This window comes from Euprymna scolopes, chromosome 28 (assembly GCF_053919585.1).
Source record: "Euprymna scolopes isolate OS-2025 chromosome 28, ASM5391958v1, whole genome shotgun sequence".
In the NCBI taxonomy this organism is placed as follows: Eukaryota; Metazoa; Mollusca; class Cephalopoda; order Sepiida; family Sepiolidae; genus Euprymna; species Euprymna scolopes.
Window position 1 is genome coordinate 50,347,294 of NC_136509.1, and position 18,646 is coordinate 50,365,939.

At 34.9% G+C, this 18,646-nt stretch overlaps 1 protein-coding gene across 6 annotated transcripts in view; it reads right to left on the bottom strand.

Annotated features, from left to right (window-relative positions):
- LOC145249606 (uncharacterized) overlaps positions 1-18,646 on the bottom strand; it is a 127,859-nt gene that overhangs the window by 59,656 nt on the left and 49,557 nt on the right. For all 6 annotated transcript variants that reach the window (XM_080111317.1, XM_080111319.1, XM_080111321.1 and 3 more), the window contains exon 3: positions 4,362-4,501. In XM_080111317.1, the coding sequence (XP_079967443.1) occupies positions 4,362-4,475 (114 nt within the window). In that variant the 5' untranslated portion in view covers positions 4,476-4,501. The remainder of the gene's footprint in view (positions 1-4,361; positions 4,502-18,646) is intronic.

The window sequence follows — 18,646 nt, forward strand, 5'->3', positions numbered from 1 at the left end:
GTGGAATTCTCACTCAAGAAGATGAGCATGGCTTTGAAAAAGCTATTGGTTATTTTTCAAAAAAATTCAATGTCTACCAAAAAAATTATTCCACCATTGAAAAAGAGTGCTTGGCCTTACTATCAGCTATACAGCATTTTGACTTTTACATTAATGTGACTGTGCAGCCTATTTTAGTTCGCACTGATCACAACCCACTGACTTTCCTAAACAAAATGATTAATAAGAACCAAAGACTAACGAGATGGACTCTTCTTTTACAGGAGTACAATATTATAATCGAACACATAAAAGGTAGCGACAACATTATCGCCGATGCTCTATCTAGAGCATAACCTTGTTTCTTTTCACACACAAAAAAAAAAAACCATTAGAAAACAAAATAAATTCACACACTCAAGTATTACATATCTAACACAAAATTTATACAAATTAACAAACTGTACTAATACATATTCATCTATTGTAATACTTCCATATTTCTCACTTACAGAAAGAAGAAGAAGGAACATTGACTAAAAACTTTCAGTACCTTGTATATTTATTGATATTGACATTTTCTTTGTTTGCTTTCACATTCATTTGTTTATGTTTCTAACGATTTTGTGTAGTTTCCGTTGGAAATTGTTAGGTTGATTGTGGAATTCTAGGTTTTTAATTACATTTAAAAGGTCATTTTCAAAGTTTATCAAAATACACAAAGAAATGAAAAAATTAGGCCTAAAAGCGGACATATCAGCTAACATAAAAATAACAAACTTCCTGGACATCACGTTAAACTTAGATAAAAACACATATGAACCATACTTAAAAGATAACGCTACTCCAATTTACGTAAACCCTAAGTCCAACCACCCACCATCAATTATAAAACATATTCCTAACTCAATCGTAAGTAGACTCAGTAATAACTCAAGCGATGAAAATGCATTTAACAGGTCATCCAATATTTACGAAACAGCCCTAAAAAACAGTGGATACAAAAATATAGATATCAAATATAAACAACAAAACACCAACAACTATAATAAAATTAAAAACAGAAGAAAAAGAACTATAATTTGGTATACGGCCCCATACAATCAAATGTTAAAAACAAAACTTGGCAAGAAATTTCTAGATCTTATTGAAAACCACTTTCCCGCAACCAACCCCTTACACAAAATCTTCAATAAAAATACCTTGAAGTTATCTTACAGTTGTTGCGAAAATTTAGAGATGATAATTAAGGCACATAATAACAAAATACTAAATGAAAACAATGTAAACAACAACAAAATAAACAATAAAAAAAGTAGACACCAGGACAGAAATAAAAACAACACTAGCAGAAATAATAATAATAATAATAATAATAATAATAATAATAATAATAATAATAATAACAATAATAATAATAATAATAATAATAATAACAAACCAACCCCGGACAAGTACAACCATACCATAAATAAAAATACTAATAACGAACAAGATAAATGCAATTGTAGACACCGCACACTTTGCCCAGTCCAAAACAAATGTCTAACAAAAAGCGTAATCTATCAAGCAACAATATTTGCAAAAGAAAACCCGAATAACAAAAAATATTACATAGGCATGACTTCCTTAGATTTCAAAACCCGATACTATGACCACAAAAGCACATTCAAAAATAAAAAACACCGTATAAAAACAACACTAGCGAATAAATACTGGGAACTCAAAGAAAGTGGACATTCGCCGGTAGTCGAATGGAAAATAATAAGACAAGCTACCACATGCAGACATTTAGACGACCCATGTAAATTATGCCTCCATGAAAAATTTTCTATCCTGTACTTTAAAGAACCTCAAAATCTATTAAACTGTAGGCGGGAAATAGCAAACAACTGTGTTCACAAAATAAAACTTACTCTAGGATAGCGATACAAAATAGCTTTAAAACTAACAATAACAATAGAAAACAAACAAATAAATAAATTAAATAAACATGAATATACATAAACGATCACGCGCATATATGTATATATATATATATATGTATATATATATGTGCATTATTGTGTACACATAGGTATATTTATATGTATATAAAAAAAAAAAAAAAAAAGAAGTAGAACGGCCACCTAAAACCACTAACCTAGCTCTAAAACAGATCCTTTGTTTGATAAAATGCATGCCCATTGGCTGGTAGGAAGGGGCGCGGTGGATACTAGAAAGCTGATTGGCCAACTAGTAATCCTCAACATGTATAAAAACAAGAAGCAACGACAGAATTCGCGCATAAGCCTGACGAATCCTATAGTTGGATGAAACGCAGAATATTCAGTGTAGCTTAATCGCCATATATATTTTATAAATTATTAACTAGCTCTACCTACGTATTGAGCACTTTTGAAGTAAATACTTAAAGTTTACGCATAAATCTATACTTTCGTACAGTAAATTTATGTGAATAAATGAAATATATATATATATATATATATATATATATATATATATATATATATATAACTATATACCAACACAACTTGCATATGAAATGCCAATTCCACAATCTTTGCCAGTAAGCATTGTATCATTTTCAATTTTTGAGAAGGATTTGGTTATTTTCCCTCGGACAGCAGAAAAGTTAGACACAGAGTCAACTAATAATAGTAAGAATACAGTTGATCAAAAAGAAGGTCAAAAAGGTCAAGTAAATGAAAAGCAGTTATTTTCAAACGTGTCTTACTTGTCGCTAACAATTCTGCTCCACACATTGACCTCCTTCCAAAAGGTCACATTTATTTTTCATTTCATCACTTTTAGTTTAGCATCTGTTCACCTGCTAGCATGCATTGGATGATTTTTAGAAAATGATTTTCAAACTAATCTATCTCTGGTCAGGTCCTTATTTATCCCTCTTTCCCTCGTCTATTTTTATCACTTTCTCCCATATTTTCCTTAGCCTTCCATTGTAAACGAAACCTTCAATCTCAACTATTCTACATATACTCTCCTGAAGATGTCATTTTAAAAAACAATGCCATTTTGTGATTTAATTTTGATTGATTGTTTAATTTTAATGCCATTTAAATCTTGATGATCATTTAATTTCAAAACGGGTCCAAAGTGATAAATATTGATTATATACATACACACACATATATATACTTACACACTAATACATATACATAAATACATATATAATTTTTTTCTTCCTTTGTTTATTTTGGAGCATATTAGTAGATGCCAATTTTTGTCAAGTATTCAAATATTTAGTTTTAGTTTATCAAATTGAATATTTATCATTCAATTTATTTATTTTCTTTTTTTTTTATTTATATTTTTGATGTTTCAAGTCTAAACTATTTGTAAGAAAATGGTCCATCATGAAAGGTTCCTGACATAGTACACAAAATTAGGCTTCATTCTTTTCAAGGAGAAAGGAATGTGTGATTTTTGTATGTCTTATTCTATGGCTTGACAATACTACTATTTTTTTTCTATTGATTTTTTTAGTCATTTTTCTGCTCTTTTATTTTTTACATGATTTTATAGAATTTATTATTGGGAAGATTGTTCCAGTGATTTTGCTATTTATTTTGTGTGTATATGCAGCTTAATTAGGTTTTGTTTAAAAAAAAATCTTAGTAAGAAAAATTGGGTATCAGGTCGAATAATAAGTATTTAAAATAATAATAAAAAAAATAAATAAATGGAGTTTGATTCACACAAGTAATAATTTGTATGTTGTCCTGTTTTAAAGCGACAACTTGAACCATCATATTCTCCTGCACACATTTCCTTATACTGTCATCCTCTAAGGTCATCAGATCAAAGGCCGTCTTTAACACTCACGTTAGACATCCATCATATAATGCTCCTATTATTTCTCTCCATGCAATGCATATCCTCAACCCTTACAGCACAAATTTCGCTTTCTAACATCATCACACTGCATACACATGCATGGTAGATTCTTCTGTTATCAATAATGGTAACTCTCTGCTGGTTAGTCATGGCAGAATTCCCTGAATATACTCAATCTACTAATTCTACAATCACACTAGTAACTGCTCCTCCCTGTACTCCAATGGTATCATCTATGAACCTAAGAACTCTCATCCATTCTTTCAACATAACCATACCATTGAAATCCACTCATCTCCCTATACTGTCCAGATTCCATCTTCTTGTATCATCAGATCTAAGCCTGCATTTAAGATTCGTATTACACACGCATTGTGCCATTCTCATATCATTTATCTCCATGCAACACTTGTTCAACCCTCACAGATCAGGTTTCGCTTCTATACATGATCACACTGCGTAAACATCACTGATAGATTCTTTAAAGCAAAAAGGAGATTTCAAAATGGTTATATCTACTGTACCTTTCCTTCTTTAACCATTTCATTATACAGTTCATCTTGATGGACCCATATTTTCCCATCCTGGTTCTTTTTCGTACATGCAATATGGGTCCAAATTAGCGACTTGAATTTCATGTTTAACTTTTTGTGTGTTAGGAAACCTGCAAAGAAAACAAGCAATTATTATGATTAAAGCACCAAAGAAAAAAAAAAAAATTAAAAACAAGGCTGTGGAGTTGGAGTTGCAGAGTTTGTTTGTTTTATATCAACCCTTTTGGATTATTTTATGTCGACTCCATTTATTTTGGTAAAAGGTTCTCATATTTGAGATTAATAATATTTCAAAACATTTAACTGATTCAATCTTGCTTGGTTGTTTAGTTTGGTTCATTTTTGTTATTCGGCCACGTTTTTTGTTGTCACCCAGATCATTTCATCCACAAGTCATTGAAGCAACTCCTTCTCAGGGTTGAAAAAAATAATGTAGTGGTCAGCTGAAAATCTGGCTTAGAAACATGATTCTGGGCCCTTGCCTCTATAAGGTTCACCGCTGAAACTGTGATTGGCTAATTCTTGTATCTGTTGCTGCGGTGGACAATTACACCTATTCAGCATTCATTCAGGGTATGACAAATTCTCAGGATGAAACTGGGCCAACTCCCAGATGAATGCTAAAACAACTGCAAGTTTTCATATTTAATGCGAAATCCGATAATTTTGGAAAAAAGGTTTTATGCTTCAGATATTTATTCATGGTGTATTGTTTGGTCGTTCTGATTTATGGCATATCACACTTTTTTGATCTCCAATAAATTGTTGACAATACAACCTAATCTAGGAGAATGGAGATAAAGTTGTAAGAAATCACAGAAAGAGAAAGTCATCTTTTCTCATTTACTCTGTATTGGCCACACAAAAGCCGCTCATTTATTCCTGCTTGAGCAGAATGAGCCACCATGGAGTTCAAGAGTTACAGAGTGAAGTTTTAGTGAACTACTACTATGATGCTGCTACGGTATGCTTCCCTTATTTCTCTCTTTCTCCCTACTCTTCTACTTTTCCCTTCCTTTCTTCTCTCAACGTCACCAGAAGTTTCAGCCAATCGGAATAGAGGACTGTCCTGGAGAGAGATACAAAGAAGAAATCTGTCTCAGACATGCGGGAATGATAGAAGCATCAACATGCGACGGACCAGTTTCCCTGGGTAAAGACTTTTGTCAAAGAAATGTACGATCCTCTTTGTACCCTATATCTTGGAAACCTTTATAAAACATGATCATTTCTAAAATCTCGTCGCACTTAATTATAACCAATGTTTTCTTTTCCACAACCGTTCTTTTTCAGCACTCTTGTTCTCTCTCTAATGTCGGAGGTGCCCCAAAAAGGGGGACTGACCGAAATGGTGACCCTTTTTCAAACATTGTTAAAAGCTATGGCAACCACCATAATTTGGTGAACGCCCGACGTGCATATATACATGCAAGCTTCAAAGAAAAAAAACAAAAAAAACGAAAACAATGAGAATGTGGCAGAGTAAAATAAAAAGAAAAAGAAGAAAAAGCCTTTCTAAAACTACAGTAGAACCTTACAAAAAAGTATATATAAATCTGCTTTCCAAGAAATGCCGATAATATATATATTTTTGCTATTTTTTGTGAAACGGTTTACGCTAAATAAGGTAAAAACGAACAAACAAGGAAAATAAGCAGTAAAAAACAAAAAAGAAAACAAAACGTTTTTTAGGTGACTCTCACCAGATAAATGACTAAAATAAAATCTGGTCTAAAAACTATTCTGCAACAACAAAAAAGTGACTTTAAGAATCAATACAGAATCCCAAATTTCATTCTGAAACACACACACACCCACACACAGAAAAAGGAACCTTCCAGACGCACCTGTGTGAAACCAATTTTAGAACACGTGTGTGCATCGACGAACTCAGTTTTTTTTCTTTAAGAACATTGACTATATATTCACACACACACACACATATATATATATATTTATATATATATAAAAAAATTTTAATTGACGCTATTTCTCCAAGCACCTGCTGAAATTAACCTCTGGTGAGTGCTCGCTTTTCTCTCTTCTAGCTTATCACCCCCCACCCCAGCCATTTCCTTTAGTCGCAGCTACAAATAAATAATAATAAATAAAAATAATAATAGTAACTAATAATAATCATAGGAATAATAATAATTAATAATAATTAATAATAGTAATAATAGTAATAATAATAATTAGTAATAATAATTAGTAATAATAATAATGGACACACAACAGGTTAGCGTAAAACCCCCACAATTTATGGAGACGAGTGTCGAGGGATGGTTTTCGATAATAGAAGCTCAATTCCATCTCAGACACATTACGAGCGATGATACTAAGTTCTATACGGTTATCAGTGCATTGCTGCCTGACATGGTAACAAATATACCTCCAGCAATTCAGCAGTCGCTAAACTATGCGAAGTTAAAGGAGTCTGTGTTGTCTGCATATGAAAAGACCAGACCTGAACTCCTGGAGAAGTTGATGAGGACCACTATGTTAGCTGGTCGTCCATCATTATACCTCCAGGAGATGGTAACGGTCGATAATAGAATAGGGGCAAACAACGAGATAGTGCGCCATAAATTCATACATGCACTTCCGAAGCAAATCAACCCAGTAATAGCAGCCCACACTGAAATGCCGTTAACGGAGTTGGGTCGACTATCCGACAACTTGATGCCATTAATAGAAAATATGTCAGTATTTCAGGCGGTTGAGAATCGAGCTCGGACAAACGACCATATTACCACCAGACAGTCTAGTGAAACCATTCCAGCCGGCCTATGTCCATATAGAAGGAAACAGCGGCCAAAGATATGTAGAGCCCATATATATTTCGCGGAGGAGGCTTGTACATGTAAGCCATGGTGTAAGTGACCAAAAAAAAAGAGTAGCTTACAGACTCTGCCTGACTCGCGCCCTTCCTCTCTCACTCCTAGCGACTCGGAAAACTAGAAAGATAGTAAATAGAATTACTCTGGAGCCAACTCCTGTTCATATCTCTACCGCTAATGGTGAAAGCATAAAATGCTATGGTCAGACAAACCTCGAAGTTAAGATACCTCGTTTGAGAAGATCTTTTCAATGGAGTTTCGTGATCGCAGATGTCGCTAACCCTTTGTTAGGATTTGACTTCTTAAACAAATTTAACATTATAGTGGATTGTAAAAATAGATCCATCCGTGATAACGTAACAGAGTGTGAAATTACAGTCAATGCAGTAACCGATGCTGTAGTGATTAACAAAATAGACCTAGCAGATTATGTTACAGAAGTAATAGGTAAATATAATAATGTGCTTTTACCACATAGCGACACAAAGACTATGGTGGAGTGTATCACAGGACTGATACAGGCAGCCATGTACCAGACAAATTTCCGGTCCTAAGTTAGATGCAGCACAGGCAGAATTTAAAAAGTTACTAAATACTGGAGATATCCAGCCTTCCAGTAGCGAGTGGGCAACCCCTTTGCACTTGGTGAAAAAGCCGGATGGGTCATATCAAGTGTGCGGTGATTTCCATGGTGATTATTCCCTGATCATAAGCCATTATGTGGAGTCTTTTATAGTCAGACACCAGCATTACCAAAACAGACCGCTATCCGGTACCAAATATAAATTCCTTATGCACACAGTTAGATAATAAACAATATTTTTCCAAAATAGATTTAACTGCAGTATATCATCAGATTAAGGTACACCCTGAAGATGTGCCTAAGACAGCAGTAGTGACACCTTTTGGTTTGTTTGAGTTTAATTACATGTCATTTAGTTTAAAGAATGCTACGACTACATTTCAGCGTTTTATGGATAAAATATTTTTAAAATTAAATTGCATATTTATGTATTTAGACGACATCCTAGTTTTTAGCGAAAGTGAGCAACAGCACAAGGAAGATTTAGATAAAGTATTTAGGATCCTTAGTGATAAAAATTTAAAGATTTCCTTAGATAAGTGTGTATTCAGAGTACCAGAGTTAGATTTCTTAGGTTTTCACGTAAGCAAAGAAGGCTTGTTGCCTACTTTAAAGAAAATCAAAGAGTTTGAAAATTTTCCGATACCTAAGGACTCAAAAAGCTTATGTAGATTTCTGGGGGTGACAGGTTTTTACCACAAATTAGTCCCTAATTATGCATCCATAATTTTACCACTATCTGAACGGATGAAGTTGGATCCTGAAGCAAAGACCGAGCTTAATGAGGAAGAAACTAATGGCTTCAAAACAATAATAAGCAAATTATCGGAAATTATGGCGTTAGCTCATCCACAGTCTTCAGCTACAGAATACCACTTAGTTACAGATGCTAGTCAATACGCCGCTGGTGCTGCATTACACCAGTTGATAGATAAGAAACCAGCACCTATAGGTTTCTTTTCCAAGAAATTTTCTCAAACTCAAGCCAAGTATTCCACGTTTGACAGAGAGCTACTAGCAGCTTATTTTTCAGTGATACATTTCCGCCACCTTATAGAAGTTCGTTATGTGGCATTATTCACTGATCATAAGCCATTATGTGGAGCCTTTTATAGTCAAACACCAGCAAAGTCAGATCGACAACAGCGACACTTATCAGTGCTTGCTGAATATATTGCTAACGTGGAGTACATTAAAGAAGCTGAGAATATAGTTGCAGACTGCATGTCTCGACCTGCATTAGCTGTGCAGATAGATGCATGCGACTTGGCTGAAATAGCCCAGGCACAAAAAGGTGATGATGAAATAAAGTCATACACTAATTTGAAAGAATACTGTGTGTCAAGCGAAGTCGGCTCAGTCCTATGCAATACTTCACCTAAGTACCCCAGACCGTTTATTCCAAAAGAGCTTTGTCAAGCTATTTTCAACAGTTTACATAGCTTGGCGCATCTTGGTACAGGAGCATCTATAAAACTGGTCAAGTCCAGATACTTTTGGCCTAGTTTAGATAAAACGATTAAACAATTCTGTGCAGAATGTATAGTGTGTCAACAATCAAAAATTCACAGACACACAAAGTCTGCAGTCCAAGAATTTGAGTTACCATCTGCACGTTTCCAGACGATACATATCGATATCGTTGGACCCCTGCCCTTAACACGCAATGAGTCCGACCCTTACCTGAGCCCTTACAAATATTTGCTTACTTGCATCGATCATGCAACTTGCTGGATTGAAGTACAGCCTATGCCTGAGATAACTGCACAGTCGGTAGCAGAAGCGTTTATCAATGCATGGATATCTCGATTTGGAGTCCCACTGCATGTTGTAACTGACAGAGGTAGTCAGTTTGAGAGCGAATTGTTCCAGGAATTAGCCAAGGTAGTAGGTTTTTACCGATTTAGGACAACATCATATCACCCTTAAAGTAACGGGATGATCGAAAGAGCACACCGTACCCTTAAAGCGGAAATAATGGCTCGAAAGGAATCATGGATGAAAGCGATACCGGCGATTCTGCTGGGTATACGTAGCACCCCTAATGAATCAGGCTTTTCCCCTTTTAAGTCTGTTACTGGAGCTCCGATATTGATTCCTCAGCAGTTGATACACAAGCAGAGAGTAGGAGAAACTCCAGTTAATAACCAGTACATACGTAATTTGTGTGAATGGATATCCCAAATTGATGTACTCAACAATGGAAAAGTATATATCTATGACAGTCCCAAAACATTTATGCCGAAAGGTTTATCTTTGTGTGAAAAAGTATGGCTCAGAGTTGATCCAGTTAGGAAACCATTAGAAGTACCGTACTCAGGTCCTTATAAAGTTTTGACTCGATCAGATAAGCATTATCAGATCGATATGAACAACGGTACTCATACACATGTATCAATAGATAAATTAAAGACGTACATAGAACCAACTAGTACTAATAAAATTAGACCGACTGAGAAGGCACAGACAAATGATGGTACTACTAATGATAAACTTATTTAGACAGACGATACCGACAAAGTTGAAAATAAAATTGCTGGCATATATAAGTGTAAATCTGGTAGAAAAGTAACATGGAAAAAGAAAAATGAATACTTTTATTTTAAAACAAATTTAGGCAATACACATATTTAATAATTCTGTGGAGGGTACTTAACTCAGTTATTTGGAGGGGGACTCGTGTAGTGAACTACTACTATGATGCTGCTATGGTATGCTTCCCTCATTTCTCTCTTTCTCCCTACTCTTCTACTTTTCCCTTCCTTTCTTCTCTCAACATCACCAGAGGTTTCAGCCAATCGGAATAGAGGATTGTCCTGGAGGGAGATACAAAGAAGAAATCTGTCTCTGACTAGTTTCCCTGAGTAAAGACTTTTATCAAAGAAATGTACCATCCTCTTTGTAACCCTATATCTTGGAAACCTTTATAAAACATGATCATTTCTAAAATCTCGTCGCACTTAATTATAACCGATCTTTTCTTTTCCACAACCGTTCTTTTTCAGCACTCTTGTTCTCTCTCTAATGTCAGAGGTGCCCCAAAAAGGGGGACCGACCGAAATGGTGACCCTTTTTCAAATGTCGTTAAAAGCTATGGCAACCGCCATAAAGTCATTGATTTAGGCGTTGGAGACTGTATAGATAAAAGAGTTATCTATTCCTGTATGGAAAAAGTACCTGTGAGTTATCTGCCCCTGGTAAAAGAAGTACTGGGAAGTTATGTGCCCTTTAGGATTATATAAGAAGAGATGGAAACAGCTACTTTGGTTTTTGAGTGTAACTCAGCAATGAACTGCAGAACAACGTTTTCAATACTTTACAGGAATTCAGTGAAAATTGTCCAACAACAACATTGTGTCATTATTTTACATTCAATTCTAATAAAACAATGCTCCTTTCTGTTAACAATTTCCTTTTGTTCAACCTCAAACAAGGCATATTGCCACTTGGATGTAAGGGGCTATTATCTGGGATCATGTTTACAGAGGACTTTGCAAGGAGAGATGAGTAAGATATCTGTTTACATTATATTTAAACTTCCACATGTTAGTACAGTCAAGAAAGCAGGAAAGGAATTCCAAAGCCTAGCAATCTAAGGAAAGAAGCTATTAGAATAAAAGACTTTTCGGCATCTACAGTGAAGAGGTTGGATTTTGCTGCTAGACAGGTTTGTTGGGCATATGTATTTTGAAGGAGTACAAGTGCAATGAGTTCATCAGAGCACATTCCATTAAAGTACTTGTAAAACTGGAATTTTGTGGCGAAGGGACTGGGGTTGGAGCATAGTTGATAATGTGGGACGTATTAGTTTGGAGACTCGTTTTTGATGCATGTCTAAGAAGGTTGTTGTAACATCCGGGCTGATGCACCAACCAATACTTTTTTCCATTTGTAATAAGGAGCAAAAAAAAAAAAAAAAAAGTCTCTCACCTATTAGATTCAGCATTGTCTGCCAGGCTCCAGCCTCTGTCCCATCACTGCAATGTTGTATCTATGTCCTTGCTTTATAAATACCTTCACAGAATATGCTCCCATAAACTTACTACATTCAACGTAATTATCCCTGATCCACCAGATTAGCAGCAAAATCCCACCCCGTTACTTTAGAAGTCTCCAGGTCCATGAAAACTTTCTACTCTAATAGCTTCTTTTATCGGACCACTTGCCTTTTGAATTCCCTTCCTGCTCCATGTTTCCCTGACTGTATCAACATGCAGAAATTTAAATGTAATGTGAACAAACATCTTGCTGCATAACTCCCCACTTAAGATGCCTACTTTAAATATAGCCCCTAATCACAATAGCTTTCTTATCATAATGTGCCTTGTTTAAGGTGAATAAAAATTTAAAAAATAGAAAAAGGTTGTCCTTTTAAAGACAATCACCAACATTTAATAGGGACACGACTTTGATATTCGTTTTGGGTAATTTTTATCATGTATCACCTTTTTTTTTTAAATTGAATTTATTAAGTTTTTCTTTTTCAATTAAATTCATTAAGATTGTAGCTATAATAGTTTCAACAATCATAAAATAACAATATCTAAAATAATTCAAATGTTTGTTTAGTTGAACGCTTTATACTGATTGGAACAAATATTCAACTTAGATTTGTTTCCTACAAGGGAGATTCACCCAATCAAAAACAATTTCTTCTGAAACCGTTCACCTGTTCACAAGTGTTATATATATATATATATATATATATATATATATATATATATATATATATATATATATATATATATATAAAGTTTGTTACCGTTTTCCAATGAGTTGGCTGTTAAAAAGATCAATTTACCCACCCATAACAACGACTAAACTTATTTTTTGGCACACAAACAAATTCCACTTTTAACCTCTGACTATTAGTATCGGTAGGAGTACATTATACCTAAGATATAAGACTTCGACACAAACTGATGTCCAAATAATAATAACAATATTAATTCCACCAGCCTTAACAACTAATTCTTATTCTTATCTATGTATGTACAAACTTTTGAATAACATTTTCCTCTTATGGACTCTTAATACCATTTTCCTCATCCAGACACAAACTTGTATTTTTTTTTCTTTGTAATTCACTTGCTATCAAGTATATCATTATCCACTATAGGCTAAAACAAAATATACCAAAATATTATAAATATTAGGATCTTTTTCCATTTAATACGTGCCACAAATGATAAAGTTTTATGGCCAAGATTATTTATCCTGCATCTTTTTATTTCATCTACGTATTATTCATTTTTTGCATTGTCACCGAGACTTAGGGTTAGTAGTAGGGTTAAGGAAGGGTGTTTCTATAACTTTTATTTATTGTATATCTACTGTTTCTGATCAAATTTTAGTATAAAATATGTCAATGTTAAAAACCATAAAAAAAACCCAGAAAACTCTTCCCTAACCCTACAACTAACACTAAGTGCGGATGGTTATATGAAAAAGAAATAAATTAAAAAGATGGCATTTCCATTAGTGACGAGTAATAAAAGGGAAAAGCTCCAAATGGTAGACATATTTGCATAAAACTACATCAACCTAATTTTAGATTTCAGACATAACACGTTAATATTTCATTTTGTTCAGACATTTCTTTTTCCCTTCTAGCAAGTTTTTCACGATGCTAAATTATCTTAGTCCAGTTTGTTTGAAAAGAAAAAAATTAATCTGCCTGAGACGATCGTTATGACAGCGACAATTTCAAATGACTAAAATAAGGTAAGGGAGATAAGTCTTATTTTAATCTGTAAAGACTTATCTCCCTTTTATATACGACCAGGAAGACCCAACGTTGTTCGGAATAAATGTCTACGAATGATCTAAGAATGTGATTTGAACATGGAATGGAAATATATCGAATTCTTCGAAGCTTTTGGAAGATAGACTGGATATTTTCTAAAATTATATTGACCAGAGTATTTAGATAAGTAGGTTTCAGTTTGAACAAAGGTGATACAACACAACACTATTGTGAGATTTGTGTTCATGACAGGCGTTCATAGAATGAACATATGTTAGTTTGTTTTTTTATTTTATTTATTTTTATTTTATTTTTTTATTTTTTTACATAGGAGTCTTCACTTATTAAGGTCCAAAGGCCACTCGAAGAAAGGGTTAAAGAGTGTACAGTAGTCAATGGGATAATATCATAGTAATCGTTAGTAGTGTAAATTTGGTAAATTGGATTACTTAAGGGGGCCGGCTCATCAAGAACTTGTTTACATTGGACTTGAAGACGACCATATTATATTCAGCCAGAAAGCAGGCAAATGGAAAAGAGTTCCACAGGTGTGCAGTTCTAAGAAAGAACCTTTGTTCATAGAATCTACGTTTAGGTTTCGGCACGGATAAAAAGTGGGGGAAATTATTGATAGTGGTTTCAGCTAGATGAGTGTTTCTTGTGAAAGTTTGGCGAGGGGGGACCATAGATTGGACCTCAGACGAGCACTTGCCATAAAAATAATGATGAAGCAGAGACAGGCTCGCAACGTCTCTCCTGTGAGAAAGAGGTTGCAGAGAAGAGAAAAGAGCATCCCCTACGAGGCTAAGAAGTCTATTTTGAACTCTGTCAAGGTAGATAAGCAGGATAAGGTTTTCTACCACGATTTTGGAGATAGCTCCTTCCAACACACTTAACCAGGTATAAATTCTGAGAACACATTACAGGAGTATACAATTGTGGAATTTCCATTAGTTATCTCCTATGTAATAAAATAATGTCGTTTTTCCCCGTGAAAGTTCAGCAACTATAGCGAAATAACCAAACATTTCCTATGCAAATCTTTATCACTCACCATTTACAAGTGTGTTGCACAAAAGTATGTTTCCATTTACAAATTATTACATTTAATCTGACTAAACTGCTTCTTTCAAATATGTACTTTCACAAAGAAGATAGCAAAGGTTTTTACTCTCCTACAATTCAGTCCTCCCACCAAACACACAAATCACCACATGTATTACTTCATAGGTATTTTCTAGGAATTTATTTTTAACATCATGGAGTTTTTTATTTAATGATTGGAATTCTTAGATGAGTAATTTGTATATTTATTTATTTATTTATTTATTTGCAGACTGTTATCCTCATCTTTATAGTTTTTGTTTCACAACAGTTTGGCCATCTATTCCTCTAGCCTTTATCAGGTGGTTAACCGTGATGGGATAAGAATGCTGAGTCTCTCAACTGTATCCTCAGTAATTACTACCTTCCATAGTTGTTGGTGAGACGACAACTATGGAAGGCAGTAATTATTCAGGATATAGTAAAGAGATTCAGCATTCCTATCCCGTCATGGTTAACCACTTGATGAAGGCCAGAGGAATAGATGGCCAAAACGTTGTGAAACAAAAACTATAAAGATGAGGATAACAGTCTGCAAACAAACAAATAAATATCATAAAGTTTCTGTTTATGGTGGATCATTCAAGATTGGGTAAAGAATTTCTTGAGTTAATCTTTACATTGGTAAAAATAATAACATGTCTTTTTTTTATTTTTTAACAAATTATTTTTTAAATAGGATTTTAAAAGTTAACTTAATCCTAATGGCTGGCCAAGATCAAAACTTGATGACCAATGCTATTAAGATGATGAGTGGTTTCAGGAATAACAACAAGTGCAAGTTTTTCAACACAGAAGTAGAAAGTATGAGCAATCTGGCATCCAACTGTAAGGTTCTGTTAGGGAACAGCTACTATATAAGATGACACAATGGAGTGTGTAAACATTTCTAATGTAACATCTGTAAAAAGTTGAATATCAAATGCAGCAGCATGTCCTGGGAACATATACCAGAAAGAACAGCTAAAAATAAATCATACACTACGAGGCTTGTCTAAAAAGTATCGGGCCTTTATTTTTCCCATATGAAATAGAGACGATACCGTGGCGACACTCTACACAGTGAAGGAAGACACCTTCATGCGTATACGTAAAGTTTTGGGTTAACTTCCAGCATGTCAGTAGTTGCCTGCCGGTTGCTGAGTGAGGTGCTGCACAATGTGTTCATTGAATTACTGATTCTCTCAAGATGACTGTTTGTCAAAAGCTTGATGATTCTCAAAGCGAAACAATTTATAAGATTCAGCAGATGTTTGGAGAAGCTGCGATGGGTGTAACACAAATTAAGGAGTGGTTGAACTGATTCAAAAATAGTCGCACATCAGCAGAGAGTGATCAGCGTTCTGGTAGGTCCTAAACTGCTTGAAGTGCAGCTGTTGTTGAGAGGGTGCAAAATTTGGTGATGGCAGACCATCGTTCGACCGTGCAGAAGTTGCCAAAGAGATTGGAGTTAGTAAAGATTTCACACATGCAATTTTGCATGATGATTTGGGCATGCACAGAGTGACAGCAAAATTGGTGCCCAGGTTGTTGTTACTGGAACAAAAGGACCTTCGTGTTCAAGTTGCACAGAACCTTCTGGACACCGCAGACACTGATCCTGAATTTCTGTACACTGTGATAACTGGAGATGAGTCAAGGGTGTACGGGTACGACCCAGAAACAAAAAGACAGTCGTTGCAATGGAAGCATCCCGAGTCTCCAAGGCCCCAAAAGAGCGCAACAGGAGCGAAGCAAAATCAAAATGATGCTTACTGTTACTGTCTTATTTGAAATTCATGGAATTGTGCATCATGAATACGCACTGCAAGGACAAACAGTGACAGAGTAGCATCAAAAGAGTACTATCAAGATGTTCTCCAGCATCTCCATGATGCAGTTCGCCACAAAAGACCAGACATGTGGCCTGCGAAAAATTGGCAACTGCACCATGACAATGCCCTTGCACACTCATCCCATTTGATCCAACATTTCATGGCCAAACATGGAATTCCAGTCATTCGCCAACCTCCCTACCCTCTAATCATGGTTCCTCGCAACTTCTGGGTTTTTTTCAAAATTGAAGACACCACTGAAAGGATCCCATTTTGAGAGTAGAGAAGAAATAATGCAGAACGCGACGGTAGAGATAAACACCATTCCAAAAAGAAGACTTCCAGAGGTGTTTCCAGCAGTGGAAGGGTCAGAGTCCTACTTTGAAGGGGATTAGGGTCCAAACCCCGTCAGGTATGTTAAATATGTTTTTTGACCTTAGATTGGATACTTTTTAGACAGGCCTCATATGACTATGCAATTCCCATAGTTATGTACCTAAAAAAATGGAGCTGAAACATGACATAGTGATATGGGACAAGAGGGAGAAAGTAGCATTCATAGTCGAAGTCATATTACCCAGTGATGCTAGTCTAAATAGAGACGAGAGAGAGAAGATAACAAAATACCAAGGTCTTATGTGCAGCATGGAAAGAAACTGGAATCTCAGGAAGATCTCCATCATTTCAGTAATTATAGGCACAACAGAATGCATGTAAAAGATTTTGAAAACCACCTGGTAAATATACCTGATGAACCAAGTGCAAAAAAAAATACAAACAACTGGACTTAAAGAGATGGTCAGAATCTTACAAAGATCTCTCAATTGCAATGTCTGAAATAAGGGTTATTGGCTGGCAATCATCCCAAGTAAAAAGAAATGATAAGAAAATTGAAAAAAAAAAAGTAAAGATTATTACTAGTGCAGATTTTTATGGTTGGATTCGAACTATTTAAACTTTCAGCAGTTGGGGTCGCTATCAGAGTTGAATGTTTGGGCTACTGATTCCACAACTCTTTAAAAAGCACACACAAAAAGAAAAATCTAACATCGATAAATTATCACAGAAATATTAGATTTATCAAAAATATTTTCCATTTTTCAGGGAGTCAGGGCCAAAGTTATGTCCCTTGGAGAAGAAAAAAATGGTTTCTAGCGCAGAATTCATAATTAAGATTGGACATTTACGACTGGCATTTGGTCGACAAGTCAGGCATAGATAGAAGTTTATTTGTACCAAATATGGTTGGATTGCAGAAAGGATTGCGAATTTTATTAACGATTCCGGGGGCGGGGGCTTTTGGGGGGAGGAGGTATTTATCACACTATATTATCCAGATACACCTACGTTTATAAACGACTGTTCCAAAAAGTTCCTTCAAATTAAACTAAGGATGAATAATTTAAAATGTGAAGCATGTCTGAAAGGACCGAATGTGCTGTCTGAGCTATGGGCAAAAGAGGAATTATGTTATCATCTAACATGGTATCATGAGAAATATGTAATAATTTTATCTGACATTTATTGGTTGCAGAAAGCTACATCTAAAGATGGAGTACTGTTGCCACATCTGGGAAAATGTCACTCAAAGCACTCTTTCTTGCTTTGATAGAGTATAAAATTGACTTCATAATCTAGTGGGAGTGGGTGAATGACTGTTTCTGTTCTCTACCATCTCTTTTTCAAATGTTGCTAGTCACTTTCTATTTTATGATTATTTTCATAGAATTTGTCCAACTGAGCTCCAATCTCTGGTTCTTCCTTGTAAAACATTCATAGCAAGAACTCGTCTTATTAACACAACTGCAAAGAACTTCTCTTCTTCTGCATGCCTAGAGTCAAGAAAAATTTCCATGAATGAAGTTTCTTTACACAAACTTCTCCCTGTGTGAAACACATTACCACAGGACTGCTTCTCTGCAGATTACAACATGGCTATCTTCAAATCCAATGTCAATAAATACTTGTCACAAACTGTGCTCATAAAGAATCAAATTTTGTTCATTTCGTTTATCATTTTCAATCCTCTTGTAACATACTTCATCATTCAACTGACAATTTATCTCATTAATCCTTTTTCTCAAGTGGCTTTTGGCCTTGATAAATGATGACACATTAGTAAAATAAATAAAACTTCATTCTTCTTCACATTCTCTAGTTTACACTTG